General features: G+C 42.2%; 1 protein-coding gene across 5 annotated transcripts in view; it reads right to left on the bottom strand.

The window, feature by feature from the left end:
• The window catches only part of IFT52 (intraflagellar transport 52), a 53,129-nt gene that overhangs the window by 21,825 nt on the left and 15,761 nt on the right, over positions 1-15,543 (bottom strand). For 3 of the 5 annotated variants that reach the window (XM_007535266.3, XM_060190327.1, XM_060190320.1), the window contains 3 exons: positions 13,492-13,563; positions 6,617-6,743; positions 4,735-4,821 (listed from right to left, as the gene is read on the bottom strand). In XM_007535266.3, coding sequence (XP_007535328.1) covers positions 4,735-4,821; positions 6,617-6,743; positions 13,492-13,563 — 286 coding nt within the window. The remainder of the gene's footprint in view (positions 1-4,734; positions 4,822-6,616; positions 6,744-13,491; positions 13,564-15,543) is intronic. The other 2 variants (XM_060190335.1, XM_060190344.1) reach the window with 1 other exon arrangement.

Genomic DNA, 15,543 nt, shown 5'->3' with positions numbered 1-15,543 from the left:
CGAACCCAGGTCCCTGCATGGTTCCTTATACATAGTAGTATGTGCACTTAACCAGGTATGCCAGTGCCTGACCTCCCTTTGATTACAACTTTTTAATTTTATTAGTTATGTATTTATTCCAGTGCTAGAACCTCACACATGGACAATTCTGATGCTTCCAGATAAACTTTTATATTCTTTTGTATTTCTTTTTATTTACTTGTTTTTTTGGCCACCAAGGTTATCACTGGAGTTGGTGCCTGCATAGTGACTCCACTTAGCCAGCTAGGCATGTCTTCTTTATTTTTAGAAGGTGAGAGATAGAGCTAGAGAAGGGAAGTAAGAGAGACAGAGAGGAGACACCTGCACCACTGCCCTACCATTCATGAAGTCTGCCCTGTGAAGGTAGGGGTGGGGGCTTTGAAACCAGGTCCTCACTTGTGGTAATGTGTGTGCTCTACTGGATGGGTTATCACTTGGACCCTCTTTTATAACTTCTTTTTCTTTCTTAAATTTATGTATTTTTGGATAGACAGAGAAATCAAAAGGAAGAGGAGATGGGGAGGGGAAAGAAGGAGAGGGAGAGGGAGAGGAAGAGAGAAAGACACCTGCAGCATTATTTCACTGCTTGTGGAACTTTTCCCCTGCAGGTGGGGACTGGATCTTTGTGTACTATAACATGTGCACTCTACCAAATGTTCCACTGCCCTCTCTCTCTCTTTCTTTCTTTCTTTTTTTCCTTTCTTTTCTACCAGAGCACTGCTCATCACTTATGGTGGTATGGGAGATTAAAACTGGGACTTTGGAGCTTCAGGGATGAGAGTCTGTTTGCATAACCATTATGCTATCTACTCCCACCACTCTCTTTCCTTTCTTTCTTTCTTTCTTTCTTTCTTTCTTTCTTTCTTTCTTTCTTCCCTCCCTCCCTCCCTCCTTCCTTCCTTGGCTGGAGCCCGATGCCAACATGCTGGAGCCTGAGGCCAACATGCTGGAGCCCGATGCCAACATGCTGGAGCCTGAGGCCAGCCCACAGGAGCCGGCTCTCCACCGCGTGGTGCAGGGCACTGGACGCGTGATCCCTCCACGCTGCTCGGCCACTGCGAACAGGGCAGCAGACATGGCAGGGCCATGGGGCAGGGCCGCGGCGTTCTATCATGGCCGCCACCCCTGGGCACCTAGGCTCACGCCTTCTACAAAGATGGCCTGCCTGCCCTCTTTCTATGAATTCTGGAACCATCCCGGGCCTCCCGGACCCCCGGGCTCCCTGCCGAAACTGGGCACACGAGATCTCCAGCCGCCGGTCCGGTCTGAAGACAGACAAGCTGGAGTACGCAGAGATTTGTGCAGAGATCGCAACCTGCAATTCCTAGAAGTGGAGCTGCGCGGGAAGCCACCTCCGGATGGTGAACCCCCCCCCCCAACAACTAAGACAATATAGATTTAAATTCGTGTTTAAAATGACATGTCTTCGTAACAAAGGTTTCTCTCCTCGTGTATTAATGACTATGTTTATGTGTATGTTTAAAGTTTGGTAAACAGTAGCTTTAAGGCTAAATTCTTACTAGTCAAAGATAAATGAAAAAGGTTTTCAACGTAATTCTCATAAAGATAAAAATTAACTTACATTTAAAGTCTGAGGTAAAAATTAGTTAACAATCAATATATTTCAACTAAGTTGGTCTAAACAAAAGGTTAAATAGACTTGTTGATATGTAAAACACTACCTTCTCTATTAGAAATGGTAGATCGCACAATGGCTATGCTAATTATTCTCATGCCTGAGGTTTCCTCTCCGGCCCACACCTAGGGTGTGTCTCCATCTTGAATGGGTGTAACAAAAGGTTAAAAGACGTTGTTGATATGTAAAAGTCTCAAATTCCTTCTCTATTAGAAACGTTGGATCCTGCAGTAGATATGCTAATAACAAGTTTTGTTTCATAGTAAGTAAGTTGCAGCCAGCTGCCTGTGGGACTCTAGGCCGTCCCCGCCCCCATGCTAATGCCTGTCGAGGCAAGTAGCCCCCCAGAGGCAGATATGGCCCCCTCAGGCCTTCCCTTGGCAACATGCTGGTTTTTGTTATATATGTTTCTGTTCACCCCACACCCTTGATACTATAGTCATTTAGTTAAAAAGAAAAGGGGGAATTGTCGTATGCTTTACATTGGCTTGTTCTAGCCCTCCCCCTCCAAGAGAATTGGATGAGTCCTGTTAATTTCGCGGGCCTGCTTGGCCCCGCCCCAAGGGACCCTGGGAGAGGGTTCCGGAGTCCGAGAGTTCCTGAGTTCCCCAGTGACAGAGTTCCTGAGGTCCGGAGTTCGAGAGTGCGAGGGTGCGAGAGTTTCAGAGTTCAAGAGTAAGAGAGGGTTCCTGAGTCCGAGAGTTCTTGAGTTCCTGAGTTCAAGAGTTTCAGGGTTACAGAGTAAGAGAGAGTGCCAGAGTAACAGAGTTCCTGGGTTCCTGAGTTCGAGAGTTTCTGGGTTACAGAGTAAGAGAGAGTTCCAGTGTGCCAGAGTTTCAGAGGGTTCCCGAGTACGAGAGTTGGAGAGTTCCTGAGTTCGAGAGTAAGAGAGTGCTTGTGCCGCCGCAAAGAGACAGCAGAGTTCTGTTTGGTGATTAGTTTGTCTTAGTTTATGAATCGTTGTTCCTGAATAAAGAAATACAGCTTCCCTGCCCAGCCGTTGTCTCCGCGTCTCTGTTCACCACCGTGAAGCTAGCCGGCCCGGCAAGAGCCTCAGAAATTTTAACAACACTTCCTTCCTTCCTTCCTTATGCCCTTCCATCCTTCTTTCCTTTTTTTTGGCACCAGGGTTATTGCTGGGGCTTGATGCTAGCACTATGAGTCCACCGCTCCCAATAGCCTTTCCCTCCTCCCCACCCCCCCTTTCTATTTTGATAGGACAGAGAGAAACAGAGGGAGAGGGAGCTAGAGGGATAGAGACAGAGAGACTCCCACAGCACTTGGTTCACCACTAGGGAAACTTATTCCCTGTATAGGTGGGGATCATGGGCTCGAACTTGGTTTCTTATGCATAGTAATATGTGCACTTAGTCAGGTGTGCCACCTCCTGGCCCCTCTTATTACTTTTTTATTTATAATAGAAAAATAAGAGTGACCATGATTTCAGAGCTTCTCTTGACACTCCGATAACTCTAACTGAATATATTCATGTCCACCAGACCCTCCCTGAATTGATACTTTTACTGCTACCATTCTGGCTCTGTCTTTTATTTCCTGGCTAACTCTATCAACCTAGTTGGATCCCGGTTGCCTCTTCTCATTCACCTTCCACATGTCTGACAAAGGTCCTTCGTAAAGCATAACTCTGACTATGCCCAAGGTTGCTGAACATCCCACATAGGGCTGGCTCCCCACAGGTTCTCAAAGAAAGTTTTTTGTTGTTTGTTTTTGCCAAGTTGAAACTTGAAGCATGTGTAATTTTGCCATTCCCAGATACTTTTTCATTCAGATAGAAAGGATAAAGAGAGAGAGAGAGAGGCCACAGCATCTGAGTTTCTCCTAATGTGATGGTACCTTCTATGTGGCGGCAGGGGATAAAACCAGGTCATGAACGTGGCAAGGCACAAGTCCTACCCTGTGGAGTATTTCTTGGCCCTCCTGTACTTTATACAAAATGGCCTGGTTTAACTTTCACCTCACCTCTAATACAGAGTCTGTCCCACTCCAGCCTAACATACATAGAAATGTCATTCTGGGGGCCAGGTGATAGTGTGCCTGGTTAAGTGCTCACATTAGTGTGCAAGGACCCAGATTCAAGCCCCTGGTCCCCACCTGCAGGAGGAAAGCTTCAGGAGTGGTGAAGCAGCACTGCAGGTGACTCTCTGTCTATCTGTCTCTCTCTCTCTCCCTATTTTCCCCCCTTTAAATTTATCAGTCTCTATCCCAATAACAAATACATAAATAATAAAAAATAAAATAGAAGTGTCATTCTGGATTTACTTCTCTGTTTCAGATGCCAACATTCAACATACTATAAATGTTTTCAGAGCAGTGGCCATGCCTTATTCAACTTTGACTTTTTTTTTTTGGCCTCCAAGATTATTGCTGGGGCTCAGTGCCTACACTACAAATCCACTGTTCCAGGAGGCCATTTTTTCCAGTTTGTTGTCCCTGTTGTTGTTATAGCTGCTGTTGTTTTTGTTGGATAGGACAAAGAGAAATTGAGAGAAAAGATAGCAAGAGGGGAAGATAGACACCTACAGACCTGCTTCATCTCCCTGCAGGGGCTCGAAACAGGATCCTTACGCCAGTCCTTAACCTGTAACCCACTGCACTACTGCCCAATCACCACCCCCCCAATTTTGTATTTTTAGTTCCAGGCACATAGTTATCTCTAAATAGTTGGGTTTTAAATGAATTGATAAATTTAAGGGTTTTTTGTGTGTGTGTGTGTGTGTTTTTTTGTGTGTGTGTGTGTTTTTTTAAGAATTTCTTTATTCAGGAAGAAGATAAGAAGAGAGAGAGAAAGAACCAGGCACCACTCTGGTACAGGTGCTGCTGGGGACTGAACTCAGGACCTCATGCTTGAAAGTCCAGTGCTTTATCTACTGTACCACCTCCTGGACCACTAAATTTAGGGTTTTTTTTAAAGTGTCAGGACCTCACACATGCATGATACCACTGCTTCTAGGGTGATTTATTTTTCCATTCTCTTTTATTTCAGGGAAAAGAGTGGAGTGGGGCAGACACTCCATAGCACTTCTCCACCATCGATAAAGCTTTTTCCTCTTGCTTACCATGATTTTGCTGTTTTCTTCTTTATCCAGATATTGGTCACTGAACATGTGACATGAGCCAAGCACTGCCAGCTTCCCGCCTTGGTTCTGTGGTGGACAAAGCAATGTGAGATACTCAGAACCCAAAGTGTACCACATACATCCTGATCTCTACACACATCATCAGAATCGTCTGAAAAAACATCTCATCTAATAACAAATATTAGTTGACTTACTTCAGGAGAACTGAAGTTAGTCTCCTAATATGTTTTCCTGGAATAAAAAATAATAATAATAACTATTATTATTATTATTATTCAGGGGGGCCCCTGGGTCCTACCTGCAGGGGGAAAGCTTCACAAGTGGTGAAGTAGAGCTGCAAGTGTCTCTCTGACTCTCTCCCACTCCTCTCAATTTCTCTGTCTCTATCTAAAAATAAATAAAAATTTAAAAAATCACTTCAGCACAATTCTGAGCATTTAGTATAATTTGTTAACTCAATCTTTCCCTGAATGAGTTCTCTTACATTGAGGTTGAGGACCCACAGACAGAGACAGGATAAAGCTATCTTTTTTTTCTTTTAATATTTACTTATTTCCTTTTGTTGACCTTGTTTTATTGTTTTAGTTATTCTTGTTGTCATTGTTGGATAGGACAGAGAGAAATGAAGAGAGAAGGGGAAGACAGAGAGGGGGAGAGAAAGGTAGACACCTGCAGACCTGCTTCACTGCTTGTGAAGGTACTCCACCGCAGGTGGGGAGCTGGGGGCTTGAACCGGGATCCTTATGCTGGTCCTTGCGCTTTGCGCCACGTGCACTTAATCCGCTGCGCTACCACCCGACTCCCTGTCTTAAGTGGCAGAATATAGGTAGTCTCTTCCTAGAGTGGAAAAGCTTGAGGTTTAAAATGGTAAGTGGTGGTTTTAGGCCTGATTCCATCATTTACTGGACAATTAATTTCCCCCCATTAAAACATAGATAATTGAAACATAACTTCATAGGACTATTGTGAATATCAATGAAAAAGCATGGACGAACTCAGGGCTGGGGAGGCTGGCTGGTGGCACACCTAAGGGCATGTTACCAAATGCTCAAGGACCTAGGTTGAGCCCTCGCTCTCCACCTGCAGAGGGGAAACAAGTACTGCAGGTGTCTCCCTGTCTCTCTATCTCCTCCTCTTCTCTCAATTTCTCTCAAATAAAGGAAAAAATAGACACCAAGAACAGTGAATTTATAGTGCAGGCACTGAGCCCCAGTGAACCCTAGTAGCAATAAAAACAAACAAACAGAGCAGTAGCACGGTGGATTAAGTGCACGTGGCACAAAGCACAAGGACCGGCATAAGGATCCCGGTTTGAGCCCCCGCTCCCCACCTGCAGGGGAGTCACTTCACAAGCAGTGAAGCAGGTCTGCAGGTGTCTATCTTTCTCTCCTTCTCTCTGTCTTCCCCTCCTCTCTCCATTTCTCTCTGTCCTATCCAACAACAACATCAATAACAACAACAATAACTACAACAATAAAACAAGGGCAATAAAAGGGAATATTAAGAAAAATAAATATATCATTTAAAAATTTTTTTTAAATATATTTAAAAAGCTAAAGAAAATTTAAAAACTTGGGGCCAGGGAGATGGAACACCCAGTTGAGTGCACATTACCATGTGCAAGTACTTGGGTTCAAGCCCCCTGTCCCTAGCTGAATGGGGGAAGCTTTACAAGTGGTGATGCAGTGCTGCAGGTGCCTTTTCTCTCCTTCTCTAGCTATAGGGTTCAAACCCCTTTCTCTACTAATTAATTTAAAAAGTATATAAGAACTCTTTGGAAACAGTCCAGTTGTGGATAAACCAGTTTTACTATTTCAATAATAAAAGTAGCATATCCACGTACATCTAAGAAAGGCTGTACCTTCGAGTGGTAGAAAGCCAGAATGGGTCTATTGAGCGGAAAGCAGACAGAACCTGTGGACAGTACAGCCACCGCTGGCTTCATGACACTCAATGTGGCACCAAAAGGATAGACAAAGGTGAGGGCTCTGGAAGAAATTACAGAAAATTTCATATTAAAAAACTTTTTTTTTAAGTTTAAAGACAAACTCATCATTTCTCAAGCAAATCATAATCAAATGCCAAACTTTCCATAGGCTTTGGTTTATTAGGTCAAAAATTAACAGAGCTCTAGCCATAAATCCAATAAAAGGCATTCAAGAAGTAGAAAAGCAAATGAAAATTTTAAAACATATATAAAATAAAAATTTTAAAACATGTAGATGACTATACTGGAAGAAATCAAGTATCCCATCTGGAAGAAGATGAACACAGGGCCTCATCAAAGAACTGAATTAGAGCTGTATCTGAACCTGTTCTGTAGAATGTCTTAGAGATAAACTTTCCCCTCTTCCTTACAGATTAGACTGGTGCTTACATGAGAAGAGCCATGTATTTATTTACTCCAATTGTACTCATGGACACAGACCTCTTAGAGCTCCTTTCCCACTCTCTATGGTTGTAGCAAAGAATAGTATATCTAAGTAAATCAGTCTGCCTTGGGGCAATGGACTCCAAGAGAGGGTGTGGTATGAAGGAAGATAAGAGGGGTGAAGTCATCTGCAGCAGAGCTAGGGTTTTACTGGGGTGGGGGGAACGGGAGAATTCCACAAATACCCCCCCATATTAAAATAAAATACTTAAAAATACAGAGGGCCCAGGTTGTGGTGCACCCAGTAGAGTGCACCCATCACCATGAGCGTGGACAAGGATTCAAACTTCTGGTTCCCACTTGTAGGGAGGAGGCTTCACAAGTGATGAAGCAATGCTGCAAGTGCTTCTCCTTCCTTCTGCATCTCTCTCTCTCTCTAGCTGTTTTTCATCCTCTGTCACACACACACACACACACACACACACACACACACACAAAAACACACACACACACCACTGGGAAACCAGAGGAGTTATGTTGGCACCAAGCCTCAGCAATAACTCTGGTGGCAAAAGAAAAAAAAAAAAAACCACTATGTGGAAATGTATCCCTCTTATCCTATAGTACTGTTAATATTTCATTCATATATATAGATAATATATATGCATAGTTAGAAACTGGGAAGGGGGGAAGCACAGTACAGCCATGTAGAGTTGCCTATGAAATTTTAATTTCTGCAACCTGGGAGGTTGATGGTTAATGGTTAGTGATGGACTCTCAAGCATGAGGTCCCAACTGGATCCTCAGTATTGCAGGTACTAAAGTGATCTCTGGTGCCCTCTCACTCTCTCTCCTCCCTAAGTAAATCTTTAAATTGTTTAGATTTCTCTTTTCTCTTAGATCATAAGAAAATTCCTTCTATATTAAATTTCAAATTATTTCCTCCTAGTGTTGGTTTTACACATCACTGAAGTTTGACCTAGCTCCTTTGAAACCACCGGTAAGTTAATCTGGTTAGTTAGGTGAAAAGTTTAGGAGAGAACATTCCTGGACCAGGTAACAGTCATGAAAGACTCAATAAGGAGAAAGAGCTGAGTGTATTTGAGGAACTGAAGCAACGGTTTGTGTGTCTGTCAGGGTTGAGAGAAGGGAAAAGGAACAGGACAAGAAACTAGGCTAAATGAGAACCTGAGGCCAAGATATTTCAATGCACAAACTAGGAACAGTTAGTTAACACACAAAGCCTCCCATGAGGTACACCAGGAAGACTAGTAACCAGCCATTTGCCTTTCACTATAATCACTAAAGCAGCACGAATGCAATGGCAGGTAAAAAAAACTTCACCAATGTGTCCTGGAACTCCACCTCTCCAGAGCTTTACCCCACTAGGGAAAGACAGAAACAGGCTGGAGCTGTGGATCAACCTGCCAACACCCATGTTCATAAGAGAAGCAATTACAAAAGCCAGAGCTCCCACCTACTGCACCCCAAAGTGACCCGGGGTCCACAGCCCCAGAGTCATAAAGAATAGGAAAGCTGGAGCCGGGCGGTATAGTATAGCAGGTTAGGCACACATAGTGTGAAGCACAAGGACCGGCGCAAGGATCCTGGTTCAAGGCCCTAGCTCCCCACCTGCAACAGGGTCGCTTCACAAGCAGGTCTGCAGGTGTCTACCTTTCTCTCCCCGTCTTACCCTCCTCTCTCAATTTCTCTCTGTCCTATCCATCAACAACAGCAGCAGCAACAACCATGGGAAAAAAAAAAAAAAAAGGCTGCCAGGAGCAGTGGATTCATAGTGCAGGCACTCAGCCCCAGCAATAACCCTGGAGGCAAAAAAAAAAAAAAAAAAAAAAAAAAGCTTCCAGTGGAGGGGATGAGATACAGAATTCTAGTGGTGGAGATTGTGTGGAATTGTACCCCTCTTATCCTATGGTCTTGCCGACCATTATTAAATCAATTAAAAAAAAATAGCCTTACACCTTACAAAGCATTTCCATATGTACCATCTCACTAGCACTTCTCAAGAACTCTGTAAGACAAATATTTAAATATTGTGTTCATTACACATACATACAGAAATAGAAGCTAAGACTTACTTTACCCGGGGTCACACTGCAAGTCAAACACGAAATTAGAAATTTCTGGGGGGTTAGGCGGTAATGCAGCGGGTTAAGCACACATGGCACAAAGCGCAAGGAACGGCATAAGGTTCGAGCCCCCGGCTCCCTACATGGGGGTCACTTCACGAATGGTGAAGCAGGTCTGCAGCTGTATATCTTTCTCTCCCCCTCTCTGTCTTCCCCTCTTCTCTCCATTTCTCTCTGTCCTATCCAACAACAATGACATCAATAATAATTTCAACGATAAAACAACAAGGGCAACAAAAGGGAATAAATAAATAAAATATTTTTAAAAATTTCTCTTTTTGCCTCCAGGGTTACTGCTGGGGTTTGGTGCCTGCACCATGAATCCACTGCTCCTGGAGGCTATTCCCTTTTGTTGCCTTTGTTGTTTTATCGTTGTCGTGGTTATTATTGTTATTGTTCTCTCTCCTCTTCCTCTCTCACAAATAAATCTTTAAAAAAATTTTTTTTTTTTCTACATAAGAGTTTCACATGAGACACAGAGGGAGATAAGACAGAGTATCACTCCAGTACATATAGTATCAGAGACTGAACTGGGAGAGTCAGGCATATAAGTCTGACGTTCTACCAGCTGAGCTATTTTCCTAGCTGCCTACTTTGGTTTCGTACTACAAAAAGATCTTCCCAGCTCTCATTATAAAAAAAATACCTGAGTCTTAGTACTATTATAGCTCTGTTTGCTACTTTATTTTTTCTTCATTATTTTTTATATTTCATCATCTCCATGGTTTCACTGCTCTGGGCTGTTTGAGATAGAGATGGAATGACAGTGAGAGAAAGAAACAACAGGATCAAAGAGCTTCCTTCAATACGATGGGGGCCAGGCTTGACTTGGGTTACACACATAACAAATTAGTGCACTAAACGAGCTATTTTTCCAGCCCCCTGCTGGCATTTTTAATTTGGATATATGTATGCTATCAGACTTGAATATGTGTTCATCTCATGCTTTCATTTTTTGTAAAGATTTTATTTATTAATTTTTTAAAATTATATGTATTTATTGGATAGAGACAGCCAGAAACCTAGAGGGAAGGGGGTGATAGAGAGTGAGAGAGGCAGAGACACCTGCAGCCATGCTGCACCACTCGTGAAGCTTTCCCCCTGCAGGTGGGGACCAGGGGCTCGAACCGGGGGCCACCACCCCAGCCCATTTATTTATTCATGAAGAAGATAGGAGGAGAGGTAGAGAAAGAACCAGACATCACTCTGGTACATGTGCTGCCAGGGACTGAACTCAGGACCTCAAGCTCGAGAGTCCAGTGCCTTACCTACTGCGCCACACTCGTGCTTTCATTTTCAACATTTAAAGTTTAAATGCATCTGAAGTCTATCCTAAGGTGTGGAATGAAAATAGAAGTGTTTATCCAAAATTTTGCTGTTCCACTGGCATCACATGTTTGAGGCAACATAAGGTTCTAAGTCCAACCTCTGACATGATCAAGTCAGAGCTGAAAAGTGCACTGGTTTACACTGACACTGACACAGATGTGTACTTTGTGCACTGTTCATTTTTTAAAAATTAAATAACTTTATTTATTATTGAATAATCAGAAAGAAATTGAGAGAGGAGGAGGGAATAGAGAGGGAGAGACAGGGACACCTGCAGCCCAGCTTCACCACTTGTGAAGTTTTCCCCTTGCAGGTGGGGACCAGGGAATTGAACCTGGGTCCTTGTGCACTATAATGTGTGCACTTAACCAGGTGCACCACCACCTGGCCCCTGCACTGTTGTTTATAACAACAGATACAAAACTATTTATAAAAATAACATGGGGTCGCAGTCTGGGAGGTGGCACAGTGAATAAAGTGTTTGACTCTCAAGAATGAAGCCCTAAGTACAAGCCCCAGTAGCACATATGCAGGAGTGATAATCTGATCTTGTCTCTCTTTCCCCTCCCTACTTTCTCATTAATGATTAAACACATTTTAAAAAAAGGGGGGGGAGCAAAAGTTAAGAGCACAGGCCCTAGAACAGACTACTTTGGTTAATAACTAAGTTTGGACACCAGTCATGTGAGTTTGTATAATTAACCCATCTGTTACCTATTCTATAACCCTGTCAGATTGTTGTGAGAGTTAAATAATACCTGCCTGTCACATATTTAAGTTAAATGTTATGTGGTGTTATCAAAACAAAAAATTATAAACTGCTTAAATGTTTAATAATAAGATGTTAGATAAGGATATGAAACATGCAGAAGAATGAAACTGAACCACTATTATTTCACCAAATACAAAAGTAAATTCCAGGTGGATCAAGGACTTGGATGTTAGACCACAAATTATCAGATACTTAAAAAGGAAAATATTGGCAGAACTCTTTTCCTTATAAATTTTAAAGACATTTTCAATGAAACGAATCCAATTACAAAGAAGACTAAGGCAACCATAAACCTATGGGACTACATCAAATTAAAAAGCTTCTGCACAGCTAAAGAAACTACTACCCAAACCAAGAGACCCCTCACAGAACGGGAGAAGATCTTTACATGCCATACATCAGACAAGAGGCTAATAACCAGAATATATAAAGAACTTGAAAATCTCAACAACAAGAAAACAAATAACCCCATCCAAAAATGGGGGGAGGACAGAATATTCACCACAGAAGAGATCCAAAAGGCTCAGAAACACATGAAAAAATGTTCCAAGTCTCTGACTGTCAGAGAAATGCAAATAAAGACAACAATAAGATACCACTTCACTCCTGTGAGAATGTCATACATCAGAATAGGTAACAGCAATAAATGCTGGAGAGGGTGTGGGGTCAAAGGAACCCTCCTACACTGCTGGTGGGAATGTCAATTGGTCCAACCTCTGTGGAGAACAGTCTGGAGAACTCTCAGAAGGCTAGAAATGGACCTACCCTATGATCCTGCAATTCCTCTCCTGGGGATATATCCTAAGGAACCCAACACACCCATCTAAAAAGATCTGTGTACACATATGTTGTTGGCAGCACAATTTGTAATAGCCAAAACCTGGAAGCAACCCAGGTGTCCAACAGTAGATGAGTGGCTGAGCAAGTTGTGGTATGTATATATATATATATTACTCAGCTATAAAAAATGGTGACTTCACCGTTTTCAGCCGATCTTGGGTGGACCTTGAAAAATTCATGTTAAGTGAAATAAGTCAGAAAGAGAAGGATGAATATGGGATGATCTCACTCTCATCCAGAAGTTGAAAAACAAGATCAGAAAAGAAAAAAAATAGAACCTGAACTGGAATTGGCATACTGCACCAAAGTAAAAGACTCTGGGGTAGGTGGGTGGGGAGAATACAGATCCAAGAAGGATGACAGAGGACCTAGTGGGGGTTGTATTCTTATATGGAAAACTGTGAAATGTTATGCATGTACAAAGTATTGTATTTACTGTTGAATGTAAAACATTAATCCCCCAATAAAGAAATTAAAAAAAAAAAGATGCTAGATAAGGATACACTCAATTTATTTATTTTTAATTTTATTATTATCTTTTAATTTTATGGGATAGAAACAGCCAGAAGGGAGTCGGGCAGTGACACAGTGGGTTAAGCGCACGTGGTGCAAAGCGCAAGGACCAGCATAAGGATCCCGGTTCGAGCCCCCGGCTCCCCACCTGCAGGGGAGTCACTTCACAAGCGGTGAAGCAGGTCTGCAGGTGTCTGTCTTTCTCTCCCCCTCTCTGTCTTCCCCTCCTCTCTCCCTTTCTCTCTGTCCTATCCAACAACAATGACTTCAATAACCACAACAATGTTAAACAACAAGGACAACAAAAGGGAAAATAAATAAATATTAAAAATTTTTTAAAAAAAGCCAGAAGTCGAGAAAAAGGGGAGAGATAGAGAGGGAGAGAGACAGAGAGACACCCGCAGCCCTGTTTCACCATTTGTGAAGCTTCCCCCTGCAGGTGGGGGCTGGGGGCTTGAACCTGGGTCCTTGTGCACTGTAACATGTGCCCTCACCCAGGTGGCTCCACCACCTGGCCCTCAGGATATATTCAATTTTATCCAGTCATTAAAAGGGTCTATATTTTTATAAGTACGATACTGTTAAGATGATCTTTGGGGAAAGAAGTATGTATTGATAGAGGAGGATTTTTACTTTCTTCTTTCTGAATGGTTCAAGAGTTTCCCCTGGGAGAATTTTTTTTTTTTGTAATAAAAAAGAAAAAACCTTCATGTTGAAAAATAAAATACTTCAAAATGATAGGTGGCCTCAGTGAACACACTTACTGGGCGTTGTTTCCATTGCCCTCTTCATCAATGATTCCAGGCACAGCCTTCCCTGCAGCTCGACTAATTTCCCTTGAAGAAAAATAAAATAAAATCCAGTAAACAAAAAATGTAGGGGTTTCACACTGTATTCATTAATACCAAGTATGAATCACATGCAAGGGCTCTCCAGACTTGCTTAAGACAATTCTCAATAAATAAAGGGGTGGGGAAGATAGCATCGTGGTTACACAGACTCTCAGGCCTGAGGCTCCATGGCCCCAAATTCAATTCCCTGCAGCAACATAAGCCAGAGTTGAGTACATCTATATACACACTCTTGGAAAGTTTGCCAAAGTGAGTAAGTTAATGTTAAAATATGAGGATTAATTCCTCTTGAGTCCTGAGGGAAGGATTCATGCATTAGACCCACATTAAAAAAAATTTTATCAGTGATTTAATATCTTACAAAATTATAAGATAATAGGGGTATAAGTCCATAATGTTCTGTGTCCCCATTCCCTCCACTGGAAACTGCCGTAGTTCTCCCAAGATTGCAGATATGGATTAACTTTATATCTACACCTATTGATTTGTACCTCTCTATATATATATTTTCTAATTTTATTATTTATTATTAACTTTTTGCCCATTTTTTTTACAGTGCTGCCTTGACTTATTTTCTAAGTCACACCTACACCTATTATTACCACTTCAAGTGTCTTTCCTTTTCTCCTCTTCCCTCTCAGATAGGAAAAACAGTGCCTGCTTTCTTCTGGTGTTTTCCAGATTCGCTTCCATTTCAGTGATGATATGAAAACAAGATTCAAATTTGACAAACACTTTGGGTCCTGGTGAATTTGGGTCCTGGGATTCAGAGCCCTCTCATTAGATCCACATTTTAATTCTAGATTCTAGAAGTTGTATCATCAGAACTAGCAGAATACCTGGCATATAATAAGTTCAAGCACAGAAGGCATAATTCTGAATATAAGAAAATAGGGAGTCGGGAGGTAGCATAGCAAGTTAAGCGCACGTGGCGCAAAGCGCAAGGAACGGTGGAAGGATCCGGGTTCGAGCCCCCAGCTCCCCACCTGCAGGGAAGTCGCTTCATAGGCAGTGAAGCAAGTCTGCAGGTGTCTATCTTTCTCTCCCCCTCTGTCTTCCCCTCCTCTCTCCATTTCTCTCTGTCCTATCTAACAATGACGACATCAGTAACAACAACAATAACTACAACAACAATGAAAAATAACAAGGGCAACAAAAGGGAAAATAAATATAAAAGAATTAAAAGAAAAGAAACAGAAGGTACCCATTGTTGCTCTTCTTAGGCATTCATTCCCCACATTCCTAGTCTTCAATTTACGTTTTAGTAGTTGGTGTACTGCACCAAAGTAAAAGACTCTGTGGTGGGGAAAAAGGGTTCAGGTCCTGGAACATGATGGCAGAGGAGGACCCAGTGGGGGCTGAATTGTTATGTAGAAAATTGGGAAATGCTGCATGTATAAACTATTTTATTTTACTGTCAACTCTAAACCATTAATCTCCCAATAAAGAAAAATTTTTTAAAATTATGTTTTATTATTTGGGAGGGAAGTAATTATGACCTCACTAGACTACAGGAGCACCCTATGCACTCAAGTACAGTGACCAGTTCGGGATGGACGTGTGGCCTAGGCAACTTCAAAAAGAGCAAATTGGGTGGGGGTAGATAGTATAATGGTTATGTAAAGAGACTCTCATGCCAGAGGCTCCATAGTTTCAGGTTCAGTTCACCACCATAAGCCAGAGTTGAGCTGTGTTCTGGTTAAAAAAAAAAAATAGGAATATTATTACTGGGAATACTGGGGCTGGGACATATCTCCTGTCTTGGAAGCTGTGGGTATGAATCTGAGAAGTGCTGAAACTCTTCAGACCATAGTCACAGGACACTAGAACCGAGTACAAAGAAATGGAAATGGGGCTCTGAGACATCAGGAGACTTCAGTTATCCATATCCAAAGCCTTTTTGGGCTTCTCACTTACAGAATCAATAAGGTCTCCATATTATTTAATCCCATTCCACACCTGGGA

The sequence above is a fragment of the Erinaceus europaeus genome, chromosome 1, assembly GCF_950295315.1.
Source record: "Erinaceus europaeus chromosome 1, mEriEur2.1, whole genome shotgun sequence".
Taxonomy (NCBI): Eukaryota; Metazoa; Chordata; class Mammalia; order Eulipotyphla; family Erinaceidae; genus Erinaceus; species Erinaceus europaeus.
The sequence above is the reverse complement of the archived record's forward strand: the minus strand, read 5'-3'. Positions and strand labels throughout refer to the sequence as shown.